General features: G+C 45.6%; 1 protein-coding gene across 1 annotated transcript in view; it reads left to right on the plus strand.

Annotated features, from left to right (window-relative positions):
* Positions 1-7,943, plus strand: part of LOC109886283 (slit homolog 1 protein) — a 120,018-nt gene extending 112,075 nt beyond the window's left edge. Inside the window, exons 34-38 of the mRNA XM_031811551.1 lie at positions 2,387-2,541; positions 2,750-2,880; positions 3,060-3,259; positions 4,393-4,658; positions 6,436-7,943. Of these exons, the coding sequence (XP_031667411.1) occupies positions 2,387-2,541; positions 2,750-2,880; positions 3,060-3,259; positions 4,393-4,658; positions 6,436-6,683 (1,000 nt within the window). The 3' untranslated portion in view covers positions 6,684-7,943. The remainder of the gene's footprint in view (positions 1-2,386; positions 2,542-2,749; positions 2,881-3,059; positions 3,260-4,392; positions 4,659-6,435) is intronic.
* The last annotated feature ends 16,312 nt before the right edge of the window (positions 7,944-24,255 follow it).

The raw sequence follows: 24,255 nt of genomic DNA on the forward strand, positions 1-24,255 counted from the left end.
TGGAAACGGCTGAGGCCCTTTATCAGCAACCATCACTCCTGTGTTCCAGTGGCACGTTGTGTTAGCTAATCCAAGTTTAGCATTTTAAAAGGCTAATTGATCATTAGAAAACCCTTTTGCAATTATGTTAGCACAGATGAAAACTGTTGTTCTGATTAAAGATGCAATGAAAATGGCCTTCTTTAGATGAGTTGAGTATCTGGAGCATCAGCATTTGTGGGTTCGATTATAGGCTCAATGTCCAGAAACAAAGCACTTTCTTCTGAAACTTGTCAGACTATTCTTGTTCTGAGAAATTAAGGCTATTCCATGTGAGAAGAACCCAAGAAACTGAAGAACTCATACAACACTGTGTATTACTCCCTTCACAAAACAGGGCAAACAGGCTCTAACCAGAATAGAAAGAGGAGTGGGAGGCCCCGGTACACAACTGAGCAAGATGACATGTACATTAGTGTCTAGTTTGAGAAACAGATGCCTCACAAGTCTTCAACTGGCAGCTTCATTAAATAGTACCCGCAAAACACCAGTCTCAACGTCAACAGTGAAGAGGCGACTCCAGGATGCTGGCCTTCTAGGCAGAGTTGCAAAGAAAAAGCCACATCTCAGACTGGCCAATAAAAATTAAAAATTAAGATGGGCAAAAGAACACAGACACTGGACAGAGGAAGACTGGAAAAACAGTGTTATGGACAGAGGAATCTAAGTTTGAGGTGTTCGGATCACAAAGAAGAACATTCGTGAGATGCAGAATTAATGAAAAGATGCTGGAGGAGTGCTTGATGCCGTCTGGACGGCACTACCCTATGGACGGCGCTAAATTGGAGCCAATTTCCAGGACAATGACCCAAAGCACAGCTCCAAACTATGCAAGAACTATTTAGGGAAGAAGCAGTCTGCTGGTATTCTGTCTATAATGGAGTGGCCAGCACAGTCACCGGATCTCAACCCTATTGAGCTGTTGTGGGAGTAGCTTGACCGTACGGTACGTAGAAGTGCCCATCAAAGGTCTGCAAGGCTGTAATTGCTGCAAATGGAGAATTCTTTGACGAAAGCTAAGTTTGAAGGACATACACACACACACACACACACACACACAGAGATACACACACACACACACACACACACACAGAGATACACACACACACACACAGAGATACACACACACACACACAGAGATACACACACACACACACACAGAGATACACACACACACACAGAGATACACACACACACACACACACACAGAAACACAGAGGGAAAAACAAACCCACATGAGAATTGTTCAAAAGAAAATGACTGGAAGAAAAAAAGTTAAACAGCAATGCATGTATTTTTTTTTTAAATACTTCTCCTCATGTTCATCATCCTCTCAATGTATCTACTAGACTAGTGTCCTGTCATAGAATGTCATATTAGAAGGGTAGAATGTTCATCATCCTCACACTGTATCTAGACTAGTGTCCTGTCATAGAATGTCATATTAGAAGGGTAGAATGTTCATCATCCTCACACTGTATCTAGACTAGTGTCCTGTCATAGAATGTCATATTAGAAGGGTAGAATGTTCATCATCCTCACACTGTATCTAGACTAGTGTCCTGTCATAGAATGTTATATTAGAAGGGTAGAATGTTCATCATCCTCACACTGTATCTAGACTAGTGTCCTGTCATAGAATGTTATATTAGAAGGGTAGAATGTTCATCATCCTCACACTGTATCTAGACTAGTGTCCTGTCATAGAATGTTATATTAGAAGGGTAGAATGTTCATCATCCTCACACTGTATCTAGACTAGTGTACTGTCATAGAATGTTATATTAGAAGGGTAGAATGTTCATCATCCTCACACTGTATCTAGACTAGTGTCCTGTCATATAATGTTATATTAGAAGGGTAGAATGTTCATCATCCTCACACTGTATCTAGACTAGTGTACTGTCATAGAATGTTATATTAGAAGTGTAGAATGTTCATCATCCTCACACTGTATAAACCCTATTGAGCTGTGGTGGCAGCAGCTTGACCGTACAGCTTGACCGTAGAAGTGCCCATCAAGCCAATCCAATTTGTGGGAGGTGCTTCAGGAAGCATGGGGTGAAATCTCTTCAGATTACCTCAACAAACTGACAACTAGAATGCCAGGTCTGCAGGGCTGTAATTGCTACAAATGGAGAATTATTTGACGAAAGCTAAGTTTGAAGGATACACACACACACCTATGACATGTTATATACACACACACACATTACATACAGGTACACACACACACACACCAACGTCATCTACATTGTATTCACAAACACCGACTATCAGAACATAATAAAATATCACCGCCACCTAACCTCTGACCTTTAATCCCTGACCTCTGGTGTTGCCGTAGTGCTGAGACGGTGAACGACGGGCGTTTCCATACAGTAGAGCTGGTGACATTTGACAGGATGGTGAACCTGTCTGTGGACGGGGGTGCACCCACCACTCTGGACAGTCTGGGAGGGGTCCCACCTCTGTCTGGAGAGGCACCGCTATACGTGGGGGGTAAGACACACACGACCTCAGCTGAGAGCTAGGTTCAGGCCCTAATATTACATATTAATATCCAGGTCTCATCTCCTCTCCCTCACTCTCTTTCTCTCTCTCCAATCTATTCTCTACTCCCAACCTATATATCCTTTCACTCTCCCTCCCTCCCTCCATCTATCTCCCTCCCTCCCTCCCTCTCTCTCACTCCCCCCCTCCTCTCCAGGTATGCCAGAGAAGATGTCCTACTCCTCTCTGAGTCTCTTCCAGACCCTCAACTCCTCCAGTTTCCACGGCTGCATCAGGAATCTGTACATCAACCACGAGCTGCAGGACTTCACCCAGACCACTATGAAGGTATGGTGGGAGACGGGGAGGAACATTCTGGTAACTTACCCAAAATTCCCAGGGTTTCCAGAAATCCCAGTTGGAATATTCCCAGAAACCTAGGTGTGAGAAGTTGGATAAATATTTATTTGAGTATTTTAGACACATCTTCACACTGCGTTGATACTAACTGTAATGGTTTGATGAAGCCAGGGGTGGTGCCAGGATGCCAGCCCTGCAGGAAACTGTTCTGCCTCCATGGAGTGTGCCAACCGGATGGTGCCAAGGGACCCCTCTGCCACTGCCAGCCTGACTGGGGTGGGCTACACTGCGATCAGCCAGTCGGAGGAGGCCTTGTTGGGGGAGATGTTGCCCCGGCAACCGCGGCTAACCCATGCCAGGGGAATAAGTAAGTGAGACAGGAGAGTGAGTGGTAAAGGGTTGTAGTCTGTTATGGTTTATAGTGGGTCTATGTGGGGTTGTAGTCTGTTATGGTTTATAGTGGGTCTATGTGGGGTTGTAGTCTGTTATGGTTTATAGTGGGTCTATGTGGGGTTGTAGTCTGTTATGGTTTATAGTGGGTCTATGTGGCTTGTTGTTATCTTGTGTTTTATCATGTTGATTTATTTTGGGGGTAACTCATTAAGTGTATGGTTTAATTGACTGTGTTGTCCGAGTCCCAGCTTTTGTATTTTCCCCACTGTATTTTTCTAATAGCATCTTTCTCTTCCTCTCCCTCCCCCTCTTCCTCCCTTTCTCCCTCCCCCTCTCCCTCTATTTCTCCCACTCCCTCCTTTCCCCCCCCCCTCCATTTCTCCCTCCATTTGTTCCTCTCCCTCCATTTCTCCCTCTCCCTCCATTTCTCCCTCCCCCTTTCCCTCCCTTTCTCCCTCCCCCTCTCCCTCCATTTCTCCCACTCTCTCCTTTTCTCCCCCCTCCATTTCTCCCCTCCCTCCATTTCTCCCTCCCCCTTTCCCTCCATTTCTCCCTCCCTCTTTCCCTCCATTTCTCCCTCCCCCTTGTCCTCCATTTCTCTTTCCCTCCATTTCTCCCTCCCCCTTCCCCTCCATTTCTCCCTCCCCCTTCCCCTCCATTTCTCCCTCCCTCTTTCCCTCCATTTCTCCCTCCCCCTTCCCCTCCATTTCTCCCTCCCCCTTCCCCTCCATTTCTCCCTCCCCCTTCCCCTCCATTTCTCCCTCCCTCTTCCCCTCCATTTCTCCCTTCCCCTTCCCCTCCATTTCTCCCTTCCCTCCATTTCTCCCTTCCCTCCATTTCTCCCTCCCTCCATTTCTCCCTCCCTCTTTCCCTCCATTTCTCCCTCCCTCTTTCCCTCCATTTCTCCCTCCCTCTTTCCCTCCATTTCTCCCTCCCCCTTTCCCTCCATTTCTCCCTCCCCCTTTCCCTCCATTTCTCCCTCCCTCTTTCCCTCCATTTCTCCCTCCCTCTTTCCCTCCATTTCTCCCTCCCCCTTCCCCTCCATTTCTCCCTCTCCTCCATTTCTCCCTCCCCCTCATCTCTCCTCCATCCCTCCATCTCTCCCAGGTGTGTGAGGGGTGTGTGTGTGGTTCAGGATGTTCAGTCGTACAGGTGTGAGTGTGAGGAGGGCTGGCACGCCACCCTGTGTAATCAACAGGGGGAGCTAACAGCACCAGCAGTACCAGCAGTACCAGCAGTGCCAGCAGTACCAGAAGGACCAGCCAAGCAGTGTTCAGTGCTGCTCTGCCAACATGGCCACTGTCAGCTGACTGAGGGAGGAGCGACCTACTGTCTCTGTGACACGGGATACACCGGGGACACATGCGACACAGGTAAGGATGGGGGGAGAAGATAGGAGGAGGGGGGACAGGTACGAGAGAGAGAACCTGTGATACAGGTTATGACCGAGGGGGAGAGGTGTGGAGGGAGTGTGTGTTTGACAGGGAGAGACATTGGAACACTCGGTCGCATCGCACCATTGTTGAGTGTTCTCAAGACGCTTAGTGGTGCCTTGTCATTCTTAAAGGGGGCTAGAGATTGTTTCGTCTTGGAAATACAATGCCCTTGCTACATTAGGCAAACAATTAGTAGGAATCAACTTTGCCATCATTATTATGTCGTCAAATTTACTTTAGACAAATGTCAATAGCTAGCAATGTTCCTAAAAAAATGTGCTAGCAAAAATGTGGTGCTTTCCCTTCACTCTTAGCTAGCTAGCTAGCTAGCATTAGACTACATTTAAAGTCAATCGGATGACATCACAATGATGACAAACAAATGAACTTTAGACATAATGTTGATAAGCGCCAACTGATTATGTATTGAGAAGAAAGTGGTCGGACACCAGTCCTCAAGAGAACATGCAAAACAACGACACATGAATAACCACTACTGTGTTTGATCATGTCCCACTACTCAGCCTCTTTAACAGGTAGCCTGTTGACGGGTTAGGGTTCCCTTTTGGGAACGACCCCTCCCACGTTCAGCTGGAACGTATTAGAAATATTTAACCTCCACACATTAACAAGTCCAATAGCTCAAATGAAAGATAAACACCTTGTTCATCTAGCCAGCAAGTCAGATTTCTAAAATGTTTTACGGCGAAAACATAGCACATATTTATGTCAAACCACCACCAAAGACACAGCTAATTTGCATAGCCAAAAAATGCAATCAACAAACGCAGGATTAAAAGAAAAATAATTCACTAACCTTTTGAAAATCTTCATCAGATGACAGTAATAGGACATGTTACACAGTACATTTATGTTTTTTTCAATAATATGCTATTTATATCCATAAATCTCTGTTTACAATGACGTCATGTTCACAAAATGCTACTCAAATGTCCGGAGAAATGATTATATCTGCCGGAGCTAACGTCAGATAACAAGCAATACACATCATAAACTTTGACTAAATATACATGTTCTACATATAGATAGAAAGATACACTTCTTCTAAATGCAATCGCTGTGTTACATTTATTTTTAACGTTACAGAATTCGTTCACTAGGGCTATAATATGAGACGGCGCTCAGGAATTAGCATTATGTCTCCTCTATCTCGGAGTCCACAGAAACCCATAATTAACATGCAAAACAAACCTTAGCCCGAACAGACAAACCGAAATCGTTTGGTCAATCCTGGAAGAAAGAGAGCTCCGGACCAGACGTGCGCATGAAAGTACATGTATTTTCGCGTGACCCGGAGGTTTCAGCCCGCCAAAACTCGAGGGTGCGCGTGATTCTCACAAAGAGAGGCCCCACTGAAAGAGGACACCACGCTGAAGAGATAGGAACTGTTCCCAGGTCTGTAGCTGGTTGGGAAGGGTGGGGGCGATGACGTCAAAGTTGGTCCAACTTTCATGAAGGCAAGAGAGAGTTTGGTAGAATGGCTGCCCTGAGAGTTCTGCTTTACATACAGACATCATTTGAACGGTTTTAGAAGCTTTAGAGTGTTTTCTATTCAATAATAATTATTATATGCATATATTAGCAATTTTTAACAGATTTTTTTTCTGTTTACTATGGGCACGCAATTCCTCCAAAGGGGGCAGTAGTCGGCCCTATCTTTAACAGGTTTTAACCTCTGTCCTCTAACCTCTAGTTGAACCAGCGTGTCGCGGCGAGGCGGTGCGTGACTTCCACCGGGTGCCACGTGGCCACGCCGACTGCCAGACGACGCGGCCCTTCTCCTGGGTGGAGTGTCGGGGGGGCTGCCAGGGGGGCGGGGCGGCGTGCTGCGCCCCACTGAGGGTACGACGCCGGCGCTACACCTTCGAGTGCGACGACGGAGGTTCCTTCACACAGGACGTGGAGAAAGCAGTGGAGTGCGGCTGTAAGGAGTGTGCGTAGAGGCGTTGTGGTACTACACACACGTGGGCATCGCAGTCAGCCGAAGAGGAGTTACTGAACACACTGTGGGAAAGTATATATAAAACATGGACATTGTCTGTGTGTTGTGGACAACACTGTTTGTAATATAGGACAGTTCTTCCCTGGCAAGGACGGCCAACCAACACGAAACCAACCAACCTCATCTTCATCTACCTAAAGAAAGTCAACTGTGGTCTCACATTAGTAATGTTATATTGAATGGTCATTCTTTGGATTTATACTGTGTTGTACACCACTTTATCCATGTGCTCAAATCATTGTAAAATGGAGGAACCTGTGTGATGCATGGCAGCCATGTTGGCAACAGGAAAACGTTGACACTTCTCTAGTTTCTTCCTGTTAAATGAGAAACTGCTGCTCTTTTTTGCTAGTTTACCATTTAATCTGTGTATCTTTTCACTGGGCTGCCAGTTTGCCCTCTAGTGGCCAGTTTTATGATGAGGATGTTTGAAGGTTCAGATGGGGGAAGGGGGTGCATTTGAGAGAGCAGCTGAGGCCCTTAGGCCTACTTTAAAGAGGTGGGGGCCTTTTGGCCTACTTTAAAGAGCCTTTTGGAGGCTATGTGCCAGTTTGATTTTAGCCAGAATCTTCTTTAACATTCGTTATGGTAATTGGTTATAATTGTATCATTGAGTAAAACCCGCCTCCTATCTCTCTCTGGTCCAATCAGTCTCCTTCTACCACGTCAGCAGTATTATGAAATTCAACACAAATGTAGCTTTGATAATATTGTATTTATATTGTTGTAAAACTAAAAACAGAAAGGTACATAACATTTGTTTAACATTGACATGTTTTTGCTTAGATAGTTTTTACTACTTAGTGTCATGTAGCCTAATGTAGCCCTTTGATTATTGATACTGAACAGATTGTGATATATATCATTTCATTTAGACACAGTATTTTTATATGTTGAAATGGAGAAAGGGGTGTTTGAATCCTGGCATGGGAGAGACTACACAGGTGTTGTATCGGGTCTGTAGACTGAAGCAACATCTTGCTGTTCTTCTCTACTGCCTGATCTAAAGCTGCCAAAACCAGTCAGCCAACCTATTGTCAGTCTAATACACAGTGTCGTCACGGCGACGTTAAATGACTGATGTCGTTGTTCATATTACATGTTGTCTACCTACTTGGTGAATATAATATCATCAATGATTTGCTTCAGATTATGTGTAGTGGTGTTTTATTTATTTCAATAAAAGATTCTCTCTTCCACCCCCGTGCCCTTTGACCTGGATGTGTGTGACCTTTACCCTAAACCTGTCAGTTCAGTGGTTTGTGCAGGGGAGAGAAATTGTCACGGAGTCTATGAGCTATGACAGATCTTAGTTAATCCCCCCTGAAGAGAGTGATGGGGAAAGAGGGAGAATGACTGAGTGGAGGACAACCAAAGCAAATGAAAGGAGGAGGAGTGGGGGAGATGGAGGACAGGATAGAAAGAGTGAAAGGAGAGGGGACGAGAGAAAGCCAGAAGAGGAGTTAGAAAGATCAGCCTTGTTCCCTGGCAGTGTCTCGGGGAGAGGAGAGAGAGATCAGCCTTGTTCCCTGGCAGTGTCTCGGGAGAGGAGAGAGAGAGCAGCCTTGTTCCCTGGCAGTGTCTCGGGGAGAGGAGAGAGAGAAAGATCAGCCTTGTTCCCTGGCAGTGTCTCAGGGAGAGGAGAGAGAAAAAGATCAGCCTTGTTCCCTGGCAGTGTCTCGGGGAGAGGAGAGAGAAAAAGATCAGCCTTGTTCCCTGGCTGTGTCTCGGGGAGAGGGGAGAGAAAAAGATCAGCCTTGTTCCCTGGCAGTGTCTCGGGGAGAGGAGAGAGAAAAAGATCAGCCTTGTTCCCTGGCAGTGTCTCGGGGAGAGGAGAGAGAGAAAGATCAGCCTTGTTCCCTGGCAGTGTCTCAGGGAGAGGAGAGAGAAAAAGATCAGCCTTGTTCCCTGGCAGTGTCTCAGGGAGAGGAGAAAGATCAGCCTTGTTCCCTGGCAGTGTCTCAGGGAGAGGAGAGAGAAAAAGATCAGCCTTGTTCCCTTGCAGTGTCTCGGGGAGAGGAGAGAGAAAAAGATCAGCCTTGTTCCCTGGCTGTGTCTCGGGGAGAGGAGAGAGAAAAAGATCAGCCTTGTTCCCTGGCAGTGTCTCGGGGAGAGGAGAGAGAAAAAGATCAGCCTTGTTCCCTGGCAGTGTCTCGGGAGAGGAGAGAGAAAAAGATCAGCCTTGTTCCCTGGCAGTGTCTCGGGGAGAGGAGAGAGAAAAAGATCAGCCTTGTTCCCTGGCAGTGTCTCGGGGAGAGGAGAGAGAAAAAGATCAGCCTTGTTCCCTGGCAGTGTCTCGGGAGAGGAGAGAGAAAAAGATCAGCCTTGTTCCCTGGCTGTGTCTCGGGGAGAGGAGAGAGAAAAAGATCAGCCTTGTTCCCTGGCAGTGTCTCGGGAGAGGAGAGAGAAAAAGATCAGCCTTGTTCCCTGGCAGTGTCTCGGGAGAGGAGAGAGAAAAAGATCAGCCTTGTTCCCTGCCAGTGTCTCGGGGAGAGAAAAAGATCAGCCTTGTTCCCTGGCTGTGTCTCGTGGAGAGGAGAGAGAAAAAGATCAGCCTTGTTCCCTGGCTGTGTCTCGGGGAGAGGAGAGAGAAAAAGTTCAGCCTTGTTCCCTGGCTGTGTCTCGGGGAGAGAGAGCTGCCATGTTCCCTGGCTGTGTATTGGGGAGAGGAGAGAGAGAGCAGCCTTGTTCCCTGGCAGTGTCTCATGGAGAGGAGAGAGAGAGCAGCCTTGTTCCCTGGCAGTGTCTCGGGGAGAGAGAGCAGCCTTGTTCCCTGGCAGTGTCTCATGGAGAGGAGAGAAAGATCAGCCTTGTTCCCTGGCAGTGTATCGGGGAGAGGAGAGAGAGATCAGCCTTGTTCCCTGGCAGTGTATCGGGGAGAGGAGAGAGAGAGCAGCCTTGTTCCCTGGCAGTGTCTCGTGGGGCCGTAGGGTAAAACCCTCCCAAACCCCTGAGTTCAGGCTGTTTAATGAAACTGTGATTTATATGGAACCTGAACCATAAACCATAATATATCCCCCTCTGTGTGATTGGTTCAGCCAGGCCCCTACCACCCCCTGTGAAAGCTCAGAGACACACACACACACACGCAAAAGCGTACGAACACAGGCACACACAAACGCGTACACACACACCCTCCCCCTCGCCCCTTCACCAGCATCTGCACCCCTTCCCCCTCTCTTTAAAGAGAGATCAAATCATACTACCACCCCCCCCCCCCCCCCCCATACCAATAAAGCCCACTGACTACCATATTCAGAGAGGAAAGATCCACACACAAAAAATAAAATAGTCTCTCCCTGAAAACAGGTTTTAATATCCAGTCCACTGCATAGTCTTATTTGCTGCTTCCAGCCTGTCCTGTTGTGGTGGGCCTGGCTACTGTCACAGCGAACACTAACACACATTTCCCTGCGTCCAGTGTACAATGGACCAGTAGAGACTGTGTGTGTGATAACTATCCAGAATAGAGAAGTTGTTACACTCTTAGACAAAAGGGTTCCAAAAGGGTTCTTCGGCTGTCCCCATAGGAGAACCCTTTGAAGAATCCATTTGGGTTTCTGTGGAAAGGGTTCTACACAGAACCCAAACGGGTTCTCCTATATGGGGAGAGCCAAAGAACCCTTTTAGGTTCTATATCCAGCCTTTTGTTTCTGAGTGTTGATACCATAGCGCTGGATGGCAGTATATCACCACACACCTCTCTGATGAACTACTAGAGTAGAGTGAACTAGGGAACACAATGAAAAATAACAAATTGATATAGTTTGAACTAAGTATAGTCTATCTTGATCTAGGAGCTCTGTAGCAGATAAACACATATTGTATTACTTATGTAGTCATACAGCCATGGGTATCTTATATATGGGCCCAAAGGGCTCTGGTCAACAGTAGTGCCCTATATAGGGAATAGGGCTCTGGTCAACAGTAGTGCCCTATATAGGGAATAGGGTGCCATTTGAGATCAAGACTTCATCTTTATTTTCATCTAAGAGCTTTGTAGATGTATTAATTTATAAATGTATTACTAACATATTAACACAGACAACAGTATATTTCGTGTGGTTATTTGAAAAAGGGGAAATGGTGATTGGAGATGTTGTCTAGCGTTGGATTTTAATAATTAAATATGTACTTATGCTCCTTTCCTAATGTATCCATTATAAAATCATATATAATTATAACAATAATTATACAGATAAGTATTACAATTCTAACAATAAATAGAACTAATCCAGTGTAAGAATGTACTACGATCTAGAGATATTTTCATGACAACAGAAGACTCATTTAACATGCTATACCTGATAATCCTCTGGTATCCATGGTTACCAGCGTAGGGCAGCTGGGAATGTCTGGGAGAAAACGTTACAAAAGCTCCAATACAACACACACATTTTGATGATCAAATATCGAACTGTCATCAAATTGAACAATGTTAATGATGGGGGAAAGTGTGAGTCTGAAAAAACTCCTCTCTTTCCTTGTCTATCTCCATCCCTCGCTCTCTTCATTCCTTCATCTAGTCTGACTCTGGTCCTCTCATCTAGTCTGACTCTGGTCCTCTCATCTAGTCTGACTCTGGTCCTCTCATCTAGTCGGACTCTGGGCCTCTCATCTAGTCGGACTCTGGGCCTCTCATCTAGTCGGACTCTGGGCCTCTCATCTAGTCGGACTCTGGGCCTCTCATCTAGTCGGACTCTGGGCCTCTCATCTAGTCGGACTCTGGGCCTCTCATCTAGTCGGACTCTGGGCCTCTCATCTAGTCGGACTCTGGGCCTCTCATCTAGTCGGACTCTGGGCCTCTCATCTAGTCGGACTCTGGGCCTCTCATCTAGTCGGACTCTGGGCCTCTCATCTAGTCGGACTCTGGGCCTCTCATCTAGTCGGACTCTGGGCCTCTCATCTAGTCGGACTCTGGGCCTCTCATCTAGTCGGACTCTGGGCCTCTCATCTAGTCGGACTCTGGGCCTCTCATCTAGTCGGACTCTGGGCCTCTCATCTAGTCGGACTCTGGGCCTCTCATCTAGTCGGACTCTGGGCCTCTCATCTAGTCGGACTCTGGGCCTCTCATCTAGTCGGACTCTGGGCCTCTCATCTAGTCGGACTCTGGGCCTCTCATCTAGTCGGACTCTGGGCCTCTCATCTAGTCGGACTCTGGGCCTCTCATCTAGTCGGACTCTGGGCCTCTCATCTAGTCGGACTCTGGGCCTCTCATCTAGTCGGACTCTGGGCCTCTCATCTAGTCGGACTCTGGGCCTCTCATCTAGTCGGACTCTGGCCTTCATCTAGTCCAACTCTGGTCCTCTCACCTTCATCTAGTCTGACTCTGTTCCCCTCATCCATGGGCTGACTGCAGTAGGCCTCTCCCCTTTCCTTCTCTCTCTTCTCCCCTCTTTTCTCCTCCTCTACTCCTCTCATATTCTCCACTCTGCAGCTCTACACAGAGCAGATGTCCTTTTATTGATATGATCATGGTTAGTGCTCTCCTGGTACCCATCATCAGCCTGCCTGCCCTTCCACATATATACACACACAGCTGCCCGCTGACTGCTTTGCTCTGCCACACACAGGCCCCAAACGTTATTTACAGTAGGTGATTGGAGAGAACGGTGGAAGGAGACAACAGGAGGGATAAATTGGGATGTAGGACAAAGGGGTAGAGAGAGAGAGAGATGAAGAGAGAGAGAGAGAGAGATGAAGAGAGAGAGATGGAGAGAGGGAGATGAAGAGAGAGAGAGAGAGAGGGAGATGAAGAGAGAGAGAGAGAGAGAGAGAGAGAGATGGAGAGAGAGAGAGAGGGAGAGAGAGAGGGAGAGAGAGAGAGATGGAGAGAGGGAGATGGAGAGAGAGAGAGAGAGAGAGAGAGATGGAGAGAGAGAGAGAGAGAGAGAGAGATGGAGAGAGAGAGAGAGAGAGAGAGAGAGAGAGAGAGAGAGAGAGAGAGAGAGAGAGAGAGAGATGGAGAGAGAGAGAGAGAGAGAGAGAGAGATGGAGAGAGAGAGGGAGATGGAGAGAGAGAGAGAGAGAGAGGGAGATGAAGAGAGGGAGATGAAGAGAGAAAAAGTGCCAGAGGCAATATATACTGAATATTTCAGTCATGTGCCAAGGGTTAAAGTTATGCTCCAGAACTTTGTTCGAATTTCAGCCAGTAGTTTTGAAACGGGTCCCTGTTTTTAGTGTACTACATCATCCATTTCATATGATTTGTTTCATATGTCTGACTTTATACTTTCTAGGCTTTAGTTAACAGGCTGAGCTTCTGCATCTGTGATCAATCAATTGGTGCTATTGAAATATTTTTGTGAGGTTTTTAAAGTATGGCTGGAATTCACCTTGTCGGAGTCTTAGGTGTTCATTCTAGTAACACAACCAGATTATGGACAATACTGAGAGGATTTAGGGTCACAGTTCAGGGGTCAAACAGACTAATATCTCCATGTTATCTTTTCTGATGTAGAAGATTATTTCCCAGAGACGGTTGATTCCTGGGTGTTGTGTACTGCGCTGAAAAGGAGTCTGTGTTGCGGGTGGTGGTGAGATCTAGCCGGTGTGTGTGTGCTTGTGTGCTAATTGAAAACGCTATCGTCGGTCATTAATCTGTAATGCGGTGGCACCGCTGGGTGTGACGCCCAGAGATCGCCGCGGGGAGGGACACTGATTATGGTATTGACATTTCCGACGCCACCAAGCAAACTGTACTGGTGAAGGAGTGGAGAGATAGAGGTGGAGAAAGTGTGTGTGAGAGAAGAGAGAGATAGAGGTGGAGAAAGTTGGTATGAGAGAAGAGAGAGATCGATGTGGAGAAGGTGTGTGTGAGAGAAGAGAGAGATCGATGTGGAGAAAGTGTGTATGAGAGAAGAGAGTGATAGAGATGGAGAAAGTGTGTGTGAGAGAAGAGAGAGATCGATGTGGAGAAAGTGTGTATGAGAGAAGAGAGTGATAGAGGTGGAGAAAGTGTGTGTGAGAGAAGAGAGAGATAGAGATGGAGAAAGTGTGTATGAGAGAAGAGAGATCGATGTGGAGAAAGTGTGTATGAGAGAAGAGAGAGATCGATGTGGAGAAAGTGTGTATGAGAGAAGAGAGTGATAGAGATGGAGAAAGTGTGTGTGAGAGAAGAGAGAGATCGATGTGGAGAAAGTGTGTATGAGAGAAGAGAGTGATAGAGGTGGAGAAAGTGTGTATGAGAGAAGAGAGATCGATGTGGAGAAAGTGTGTATGAGAGAGGAGAGTGAAAAGAGACAATGAGAGATGGTGAGATGAAGGAACGAGAGACAGAAAGGGAGAGCAAATAAGACTGCAAGACAGAGAAAATAGAGGCTGACAGTTGAAAGGTTTGTGATGCTTTGTGGTGTTTAACCTTGTGTGTGTGTGTGTGTTAATATTCTCCCCATTCTGCCACTCAGACAAGTTCATAGATCACATTCTGTCACATGCGCTGAATACAGTGAAATGCTTCCTTTACAAGCCCTTAACCAACAATGCAGTTTTAAGAAAATAAAAAGTAACACAATAAAATAACAGGAGCAAGTCTATATACATGTACAGGGGGTACTGGTACCGAGTCAATGTGTGGGGGTACAGGTTAGTCCAGGTCATTTTTTTTTGGGGGGGGGGGGTTGGGGTAAAGTGACTATGGATAAGACAATAAACAGTGAAGAGCAGCAGTGTAAAAACAATGAGGGGGGGCACACAATGCAAATGGTCTTATGGCTTGGGCGTAGCAGCTGGTAAGGAGAATTTTGGACCCAGACTTGGTGCTCCGGTACCACTTGCCATGCGGTAGCAGAGAGAACATTCTATGGCTTGGGAGACTGGAGTCTTTGACAATTTTTTGGGCCTTCGGTGAGAGTTATTACCATCACGTAGGTGGACGGATGTAATCCCATGACACTCAATTAGAAGGTTGAGTCCATCCCAGTCATGTACACGGTTTTATGTTTTTACCCCATCCCAAACCTTAACCCCTACCTTAACCAGTAGAATGAGGACCTGAAATTAATGTTTTAACTCTACCCCAAACCTTAACCCTTACCTTAACCAGTAGAATGAGGACCTGAAATGAACCCTTACCTTAACCAGTAGAATGAGTGACTGAACTTAACCCTTACCTTAACCAGTAGAATGAGGACCTGAAATGAACCCTTACCTTAACCAGTAGAATGAGTGACTGAACTTAACCCTTACCTTAACCAGTAGAATGAGTGACTGAATGTAACCCTTAAATGGAGCGATACAGAGTGACTGAATGTAACCCTTAAATGGAGCGATACAGAGTGACTGAATTTAACCCTTACCTTAACCAGTAGAATGAGTGACTGAATGTAACTCTTAAATGGAGCGATACAGAGTGACTGAATTTAACCCTTATCTTAACCAGTAGAATGAGTGACTGAATTTAACCCTTAAATGGAGCGATACAGAGTGACTGAATTTAACCCTTAAATGGATCGATACAGAGTGACTGAATTTAACCCTTAAATGGAGCGATACAGAGTGACTGAATTTAACCCTTAAATAGAGCGATACAGAGTGACTAAATTTAATCCTTAAATGGAGCGATACAGAGCAGCAGGAGAAAAACACTTTGAAATGACATTTGGAGAACGTGGATGAACGTCTAATTCTGCAGTGAGACTGTGAGAGCTTGTTTGCCCCCCCAAAGAAAAGAGAGAAAAAAGACGGAGAGTCCTTTTGGAGCTTTAGGCACAACGAGAGGAATAAATATTTGATACGAGGATGACCTATTTCCTATGCCCTGAAAAGATTAGCATTTTCTCTCTTTCTATTTCCCCCACTCTCTAATGCTGAGGCCTCTTTCCCTGTACAAAACAGAGAGAAGAAGAGGGAGAAGGAGAGGTTAAGAGTGATGAAGTGTGTGGAACAGAGAGAGGTTGAGATGGAGAGAGAAAGAGTTTGTGTGAGATGGACAGAGCGAGAGAGAGAGAGAGAGAGAGAGAGAGAGAGAGAGAGAGAAAAGTTCATTACTTTAACAGTAGAGTTAGCTCATCATCATGTCCTCTCTGCAATGTGCCAAACCCTGCAGAGGGACAACAGGACAGGAGATTAAGAGCCACATACAGTGGGGCAAAAAAGTATTTAGTCAGCCACCAATTGTGCAAGTTCTCCCACTTAAAAAGATCAGAGAGGCCTGTAATTTTCATCATAGGTACACTTCAACTATGACAGACAAAATGAGAAAAACAATCCAGAAAATCACATTGTAGGATTTTTTAATTAATTAATTAGCAAATTATGGTGGAAAATAAATATTTGGTCACCTAGAATTCAACAGACAGGAAGAACAAAGGACAGATGGACAGATGAAAAAGAATAGACCAAGAGAGGAAGAGATGGATAAATACAGAGAGAGAGTGACAGAGCGAGAGTAGATTAGAAGTACTAAATCATAGGATGACTGGCGTGTCAGGAGGAGGGAAGCCTGTGAGAACAGCAGGTTTGTTTACTTCCTGTTAGTATTCTTGGAGGGCGGTACTTAACCCTCGCTGACCAACGCTCTATCTGCAATTAACACACATTACACCACACACACACACTACAGACGTACACATACCCTGTACAATACTGTACTAAACACATGTATAAATACTGTTTATACAGTCATATTTCCCTAAAATAGCCTACCCACACACACACACACACACTACTAAGACTGCCCTGAACAACACAAAACTGATCAACATACACCGATTGAAAGGAGGACAATCAGATCATTATTTTCACAACAAAATTTATTAGAAGAATAGTGGTTTTGAAAAGAAGCTCTAGCATCATACTACCTTACAGAACGGTACAGCTGAAATGTGTTGCCAAAACGGCATTTATTCCAAATTTCAATAATAACAGAACCAGTAAAATATTTGTTTAACACATGCACAAAGACGGATCTAATCAGCCCGAAGTTCAATGCAAAATAAAAAAACTAATAACAGACCACAGATTTTTTTATATATTTTTTTATCACATTAGATGACAGATTTTTTATTATTTCATTAGCCCATTTAGTAAAATCTGATTTTGCATTAAAAAATGGGGAAAACAAAAACAGATAGTGTATTCAATCAACCTATCATTCAATCAACAAATCAATCAAACAGAATTCATGTGATCCTCTTTTAAGTGCTCAATTAAAAACGGACATCGATCAATCATACAAGCCTAGAATAAAAACTCCAACTCACAGTACAAAAAAGTTTGGGATAAATGTACATAAACAAAAACGACAGTAAGAGAAAAATATTTAAATGATACAATGTTCTGCCCAAACTGTAAACAGTAGTAGATATTGAACAAAATGAGGTCCATTCCAGTTTCTATGGAGAAAGAGAGAGAAAGCCTTCCGGGTGTGAGGTACAGGGTTGGACTCCCAGAAAGAACCCGAGTATAAAAACGAGCTAGGAACTGTTCTATAACAGGGGGCGAGACATTGCTTTCCACAACAACAGCGCCCCCTATCTACTCCATCTGGATAGCATGAGGTATATCAACAAACCCAGACATCTCTCTCGGAAATACAGAGGAAACGCCAGGCCCCGAATAGAGGGCATCAGTTCACTTGATAGAAAGTAGAGTTAGCTAGTAAGTTAGCAAAGCCTTAGCTAGGAAAAGTCACCAAGTAAGTAAGTAGAAGTATTTCATTCGTTAAGAATGAACCGGTCTCGGATCATACCTGCAGTAGGGCTATCTAGAGTAGTCAGACACCCAGCGTTTGAAAACCTTTTTAAGAACACCGACCAAACTGATATCTCCATCGCTGGCATCACAAACCAGCACCAGACCACACCAGCACCGACGCCAGCACCACACCAAACATTCAGAATATATAAAGAAGGATTGCCAAGTTCAAACGCAAAATATGAAGAATTAAAAACCAAAGTCAGAAGGTCATTTTGAAAACGTATCGCCAGGTAGATATGCAACAAAAGATGTACGTAGGCTTACCAGAATAGCAGAACATTTGCTGAAGTCCCACACAACAGCAAGCCAGTTAGTCATCCATCATCAACCACTCAGCAGCACTTTGAACAAAACAAGCACAAAAAGCTGCAAACAAAGCAAGCCAACTGATATATACATTTTTGTCATTTTTGTCGCAAAACTTCAAAGGAACTGCGAATAAACTGACTTTTCAGTTGACTTGGCTGGCTGTGGATGATAGTTTCTCCCTCAACTTGATGACTGCGGTTTTAGAAGTTCCAGAGGTGCTTTTTGTTCAGGTCAGACGGTTCTGTGAGGTGATTTGTTGATGATCTGAGAAGATTACAGCGCTAACGCTGACGTTTGATTGATTGGCAGGTGAGCCAGAAGGCAGTACTCACACTGTTGTGTTCAGAGGTGTTGTGTTTGTCAGAGAGGGATAGAAGGTTACACCTCGAATGAGGTGGCAGTCAAAGTGTCATGTCAGCTTATAAAAGGTACAGTAGCTTGTCATAAGTATCTAGGACCTGTTATGTCATGCTTATGACAGTGTTACGTAGCCTTACGGCAGTGTTAAGTAGCCACCATGTGGTCCCCAGTATATAAGCCACAGAGTCTGAGGCACGGTGCGTAGAGAGGGCAGTTTACGTGCTTTGAGGACCCTCTCCACCTGAGCTGAGAAGTAGATAGACATTCATTAGATGTGGAATCTTAATCTACATTTTATAAAATAGAATTACATTTTTTTTTGAGGGACCAAGGGAGAAAACAAAATACAAAATTAAATTAAAGTAAGTTTTCAGGACACTTGACATTTTCTTTTTACAGTGAATAATAATACAAAAGTAATATAAAAAATAAAAATAAATCATAATAACTAAAAATAACTACAGATCACTGCTAGGCCTCAGAATCTAGAGAAAGTACCTGAATAGAGTGAGAGCAGTGTTATCTTAATTCCCTGAGGATGTCTGGGTAACGTAGTGTCTGGGCTGAGGGTGTCTGGGTAACGTTGTGTCTGGGCTGAGGGTGTCTGGGTAACGTTGTGTCTGGGCTGAGGGTGTCTGGGTAACGTTGTGTCTGGGCTGAGGGTGTCTGCGTAACGTCGTGTCTGGGCTGAGGGTGTCTGCGTAACGTCGTGTCTGGGCAACGTTGTGTCTGGTCTGAGGGTGTCTGGGTAACGTTGTGTCTGGTCTGAGGGTGTCTGGGTAACGTAGTGTCTGGGCTGAGGGTGTCTGGGTAACGTCGTGTCTGGGCTGAGGGTGTCTGCGTAACATCGTGCCTGGGCTGAGGGTGTCTGGGTAACGTTGTGTCTGGGCTGAGGGTGTCTGGGTAACGTCGTGTCTGGGCTGAGGGTGTCTGCGTAACGTAGTGTCTGGGCTGAGGGTGTCTGGGTAATGTAGTGTCTGGGCTGAGGGTGTCTGGGTAATGTCGTGTCTGGGCTGAGGGTGTCTGCGTAACGTAGTGTCTGGGCTGAGGGTGTCTGCATAACGTCGTGTCTGGGCTGAGGGTGTCTGGGTAACGTCGTGTCTGGGCTGAGGGTGTCTGCGTAACGTCGTGTCTGGGCTGAGGGTGTCTGGGTAACGTCGTGTCTGGGCTGAGGGTGTCTGGGTAACGTTGTGTCTGGGCTGAGGGTGTCTGGGTAACGTTGTGTCTGGGCTGAGGGTGTCTGGGTAACGTTGTGTCTGGGCTGAGGGTGTCTGGGTAACGTTGTGTCTGGGCTGAGGGTGTCTGCGTAACGTCGTGTCTGGGCTGAGGGTGTCTGCGTAACATCGTGTCTGGGCAACGTTGTGTCTGGTCTGAGGGTGTCTGGGTAACGTTGTGTCTGGTCTGAGGGTGTCTGGGTAACGTAGTGTCTGGGCTGAGGGTGTCTGGGTAACGTCGTGTCTGGGCTGAGGGTGTCTGCGTAACATCGTGCCTGGGCTGAGGGTGTCTGGGTAACGTTGTGTCTGGGCTGAGGGTGTCTGGGTAACGTCGTGTCTGGGCTGAGGGTGTCTGCGTAACGTAGTGTCTGGGCTGAGGGTGTCTGGGTAATGTAGTGTCTGGGCTGAGGGTGTCTGGGTAATGTCGTGTCTGGGCTGAGGGTGTCTGCGTAACGTAGTGTCTGGGCTGAGGGTGTCTGCATAACGTAGTGTCTGGGCTGAGGGTGTCTGGGTAACGTCGTGTCTGGGCTGAGGGTGTCTGCGTAACGTCGTGTCTGGGCTGAGGGTGTCTGGGTAACGTCGTGTCTGGGCTGAGGGTGTCTGGGTAACGTCGTGTCTGGGCTGAGGGTGTCTGAGTAACGTCGTGTCTGGGCTGAGGATGTCTGGCTAATGTATCGTCTTGGCTGAGGATTTCTGGGACATGTAGTGTCTTGTCTGTGAGGCAGAGAGTGGGTGATATAATTCTTCCTATAGAAAGCATTGAAGGGTGCATTCAGAACTGCAACGCTTCGGCCTTGCACTATTAAACCAGTGTCAGTGTTCCAAAAACATTAAAAAGAGCACTGATAGTTCTGTGTTGCAAATGCAGCTCAGGCTACAGTATGGTTGGAGGGCACAGGCTTCACAGGCCCGACAAGAGGAAACTAAAAGCATTTCACACCATCAAGCAGCAACACATACAGGCACTCACACACTCACAATTGTTTCTTCTTTTTTTTTTACTTTAAAGAAGGAAAAAGTTATTCTGAAAAGAGCTTTAGCAAAAAAAACACAACGAGAGCGGTTGCAGCGACTAAAACCAACCTTAAGTGCACACCTCTTTCTGAGAAAAGGACGGCTTCTCTCAAGGGAAAATATGTCATATCTAAACATTGGAATCTGTCCTGCGTACATTCCACTTTCGTAAACAACTGCCCGCTCCAGCAACAATCTTTTACAATGTACGTACACTGGCATGCAAAAAATATCCAACCAATCGTAATCCTTGTGTTGCTCCAATTGGACTCTGATTGGACACTGAAGGAGGTATATAAAGTGACATCACTGAATGCATGTCCTCTTCTCCTTCCTTCCTTCTTTAATCTGTGCCAAATCCAACTTGAAAAACACAAGACTTTAGCCAGGAGTTGACATATCATAGGCTACACCTAACCTGATAAAGGACAGATGATAATGGGACCATGACGTGCTATTCTTCTGTTTCATAAATATACTGTCTTTACAGTGTCATTTCAAAACCCCACCCCCCCTTCACATAATCAGGTTTCAAAAGACTAGCTACCTACTCTAAAAGCTCCACTTGTTTAAACTCCGCCACCCCCTGCCCACTGCTACATCATGAGGAGAATACATGCAACATACAGTCAGAAAGAGAGCCATGGGAGTGATATCTAACATACAGTCAGAAAGAGAGCCATGGGAGTGATATCTAACATACAGTCAGAAAGAGAGCCATGGGAGTGATATCTAACATACAGTCAGAAAGAGAGCCATGGGAGTGATATCTAACATACAGTCAGAAAGAGAGCCATGGGAGTGATATCTAACATACAATCAGAAAGAGAGCCATGGGAGTGATATCTAACATACAGTCAGAAAGAGAGCCATGGGAGTGATATCTAACATACAGTCAGAAAGAGAGCCATGGGAGTGATATCTATTGTTCCCTGAATCAAACAAAGGAAACAGTTGTTTTTCCCCTTCCACAAGATAAGTATGTATCTGTCTTTAGATCTGTATATATACAATGCATTGTGTGTTGTGTGTTATACATATGTACATATATAGTATCTGTTTTTCTTCCATCTGACAAGTTAGAATCGTGAGGTTAGTTTGTGTCGTTACATTCAGTTTTAATGATGAGAATGTAGATGATAAATCAAAAAGAGGTATCCAAAAGGAAAGCAATGGGGATTATAGGACTTTAACAGATTGACCTTCGGCCTCTGAGCATCTCTAGTTTCAAAATAATGAAAGAGAAGAGACGAGGAAACCGAGCTCCAGATATAGATGAAGATATTTTCTCTCTCGTGACTTCAGGATCAAACGAGATCCCAAAATGAATTCTAGAATGTGAATTAGTGTTCCTTTCACTCCCAATCACCACCTCCTCTCTTTATCTCTGGCTCCGGGGAAGGACTGAATGAGAGACCCGTCTTAAAAAGTCCCCAGAACAAGAAAAAAAATAGGCTATGACATGTCCACTATGTGCTACATGCCGTGTGAGGGATAAAAGTGGAAATAACAGAGGAAAAAGCACATGGAGCATCAAGAGGGCAAAATGTAGAGGAACTAACAACGCCATGGAGGCTGTCAAGCTTTACATGGATTTATATTCTGAGGTATCCTGCGTTGTAAGGTTTATTTTTTGAAGTTGTTGCACACCAACACCATACAATGACAATAGACGAGACAATGAAACAAATCAATTCCTTTCCCCGTGAAATTGGCATTCTATTTTTTACAATCCTTGCTGTTTATAAAGCACTGAAAGAAAATAGGTATTTGGCTGAAATCGTGTGGTAATTAGTTAACAAAAGGCTGTATAAAGAAGAGCTAAGTCAAAGTGGTCAAAGTCTGGCTTTCAAGAATGGATATCATATCCCTCTTTGGCCAGAGTAGAGAGTAAGTATTGGGTTCACACACAGACGGTCGGCAGATCTCTTTTCTTAGTACTGATCTACGAATGTACATGACTGGAAATTCTTCTTCAACTGTAAAACAGGGTTCATCATATTCGCCACATGTTCTTTACCAGAGCTGCTCTAAAACACCCGGCAGGTGTCCCTCTGACATCTGGTTGATCTGTGGTCCTAAGTCAGAGCTGCTCTAGAAGTCTGAACTAAAACACCTGGCAGATGTCCCTCTGACATCTGGTTGATCTGTGGTCCTAAGTCAGAGCTGCTCTAGAAGTCTGAACTAAAACACCTGGCAGATGTCCCTCTGACATCTGGTTGATCTGTGGTCCTGAGTCAGAGCTGCTCTAGAAGTCTGAACTAAAACACCTGGCAGGTGTCCCTCTGACATCTGGTTGAACTGTGGTCCTGAGTCAGAGCTGCTCTAGAAGTCTGAACTAAAACACCTGGCAGGTGTCCCTCTGACATCTGGTTGAACTGTGGTCCTGAGTCAGAGCTGCTCTAAAACACCTGGCAGGTGTCCCTCTGACATCTGGTTGAACTGTGGTCCTGAGTCAGAGCTGCTCTAAAACACCTGGCAGGTGTCCCTCTGACATCTGGTTGAACTGTGGTCCTGAGTCAGAGCTGCTCTAGAAGTCTGAACTAAAACACCTGGCAGGTGTCCCTCTGACATCTGGTTGAACTGTGGTCCTGAGTCAGAGCTGCTCTAGAAGTCTGAACTAAAACACCTGGCAGGTGTCCCTCTGACATCTGGTTGATCTGTGGTCCTGAGTCAGAGCTGCTCTAGAAGTCTGAACTAAAACACCTGGCAGGTGTCCCTCTGACATCTGGTTGAACTGTGGTCCTGAGTCAGAGCTGCTCTAAAACACCTGGCAGGTGTCCCTCTGACATCTGGTTGAACTGTGGTCCTGAGTCAGAGCTGCTCTAGAAGTCTGAACTAAAACACCTGGCAGATGTCCCTCTGACATCTGGTTGATCTGTGGTCCTAAGTCAGAGCTGCTCTAGAAGTCTGAACTAAAACACCTGGCAGGTGTCCCTCTGACATCTGGTTGAACTGTGGTCCTGAGTCAGAGCTGCTCTAGAAGTCTGAACTAAAACACCTGGCAGGTGTCCCTCTGACATCTGGTTGAACTGTGGTCCTGAGTCAGAGCTGCTCTAGAAGTCTGAACTAAAACACCTGGCAGGTGTCCCTCTGACATCTGGTTGATCTGTGGTCCTGAGTCAGAGCTGCTCTAGAAGTCTGAACTAAAACACCTGGCAGGTGTCCCTCTGACATCTGGTTGATCTGTGGTCCTGAGTCAGAGCTGCTCTAGAAGTCTGAACTAAAACACCTGGCAGGTGTCCCTCTGACATCTGGTTGAACTGTGGTCCTGAGTCAGAGCTGCTCTAGAAGTCTGAACTAAAACACCTGGCAGGTGTCCCTCTGACATCTGGTTGAACTGTGGTCCTGAGTCAGAGCTGCTCTTCAGTCAAACCCTTTTAATACACTGCTGCAGTATCTGATAGTATCTCCACACGACGACGACGACAAACCAGAACCAAAGAATACAGAAGAATACAGAAGGCTTGTGGTTGTCAAAGAAACCAGCGTTGAAACAAAACGGACGGTTCGAAAGCTAGAAACACGGCAGGCATTATCAACTTCAACTAGAAATTCACAAACAAATTATATGTTTTTTTGTTTTTCATAGAAACCCCGAAATGTTACAAGTGAAGGGGTTACCCCCCCATCTTCCCGACCACCGCTTCCCGACCCCCTTTCCAATAGTCAAGCATATGGACGGTTCATCACTACCCAATTGACCCTCATCCCTGTAACGTCACTCGCAACCAACAAAATACCAAACGTTCTTGTCAATCTGTACAGAAAGCCCTTGAGCCTATACTACCCCACCCCATATACCCTCCCCAACAGTCTTCCACCAGGCAAGCTGAGGTAGCAGAAACCAGAGACATCATCTGGCGCACTATTCCCTACAAAGTGCACTACTTTTGACCAGGGCCCCTCTAAGTCA

The sequence above is a fragment of the Oncorhynchus kisutch genome, unplaced genomic scaffold (assembly GCF_002021735.2).
Source record: "Oncorhynchus kisutch isolate 150728-3 unplaced genomic scaffold, Okis_V2 Okis01b-Okis20b_hom, whole genome shotgun sequence".
In the NCBI taxonomy this organism is placed as follows: Eukaryota; Metazoa; Chordata; class Actinopteri; order Salmoniformes; family Salmonidae; genus Oncorhynchus; species Oncorhynchus kisutch.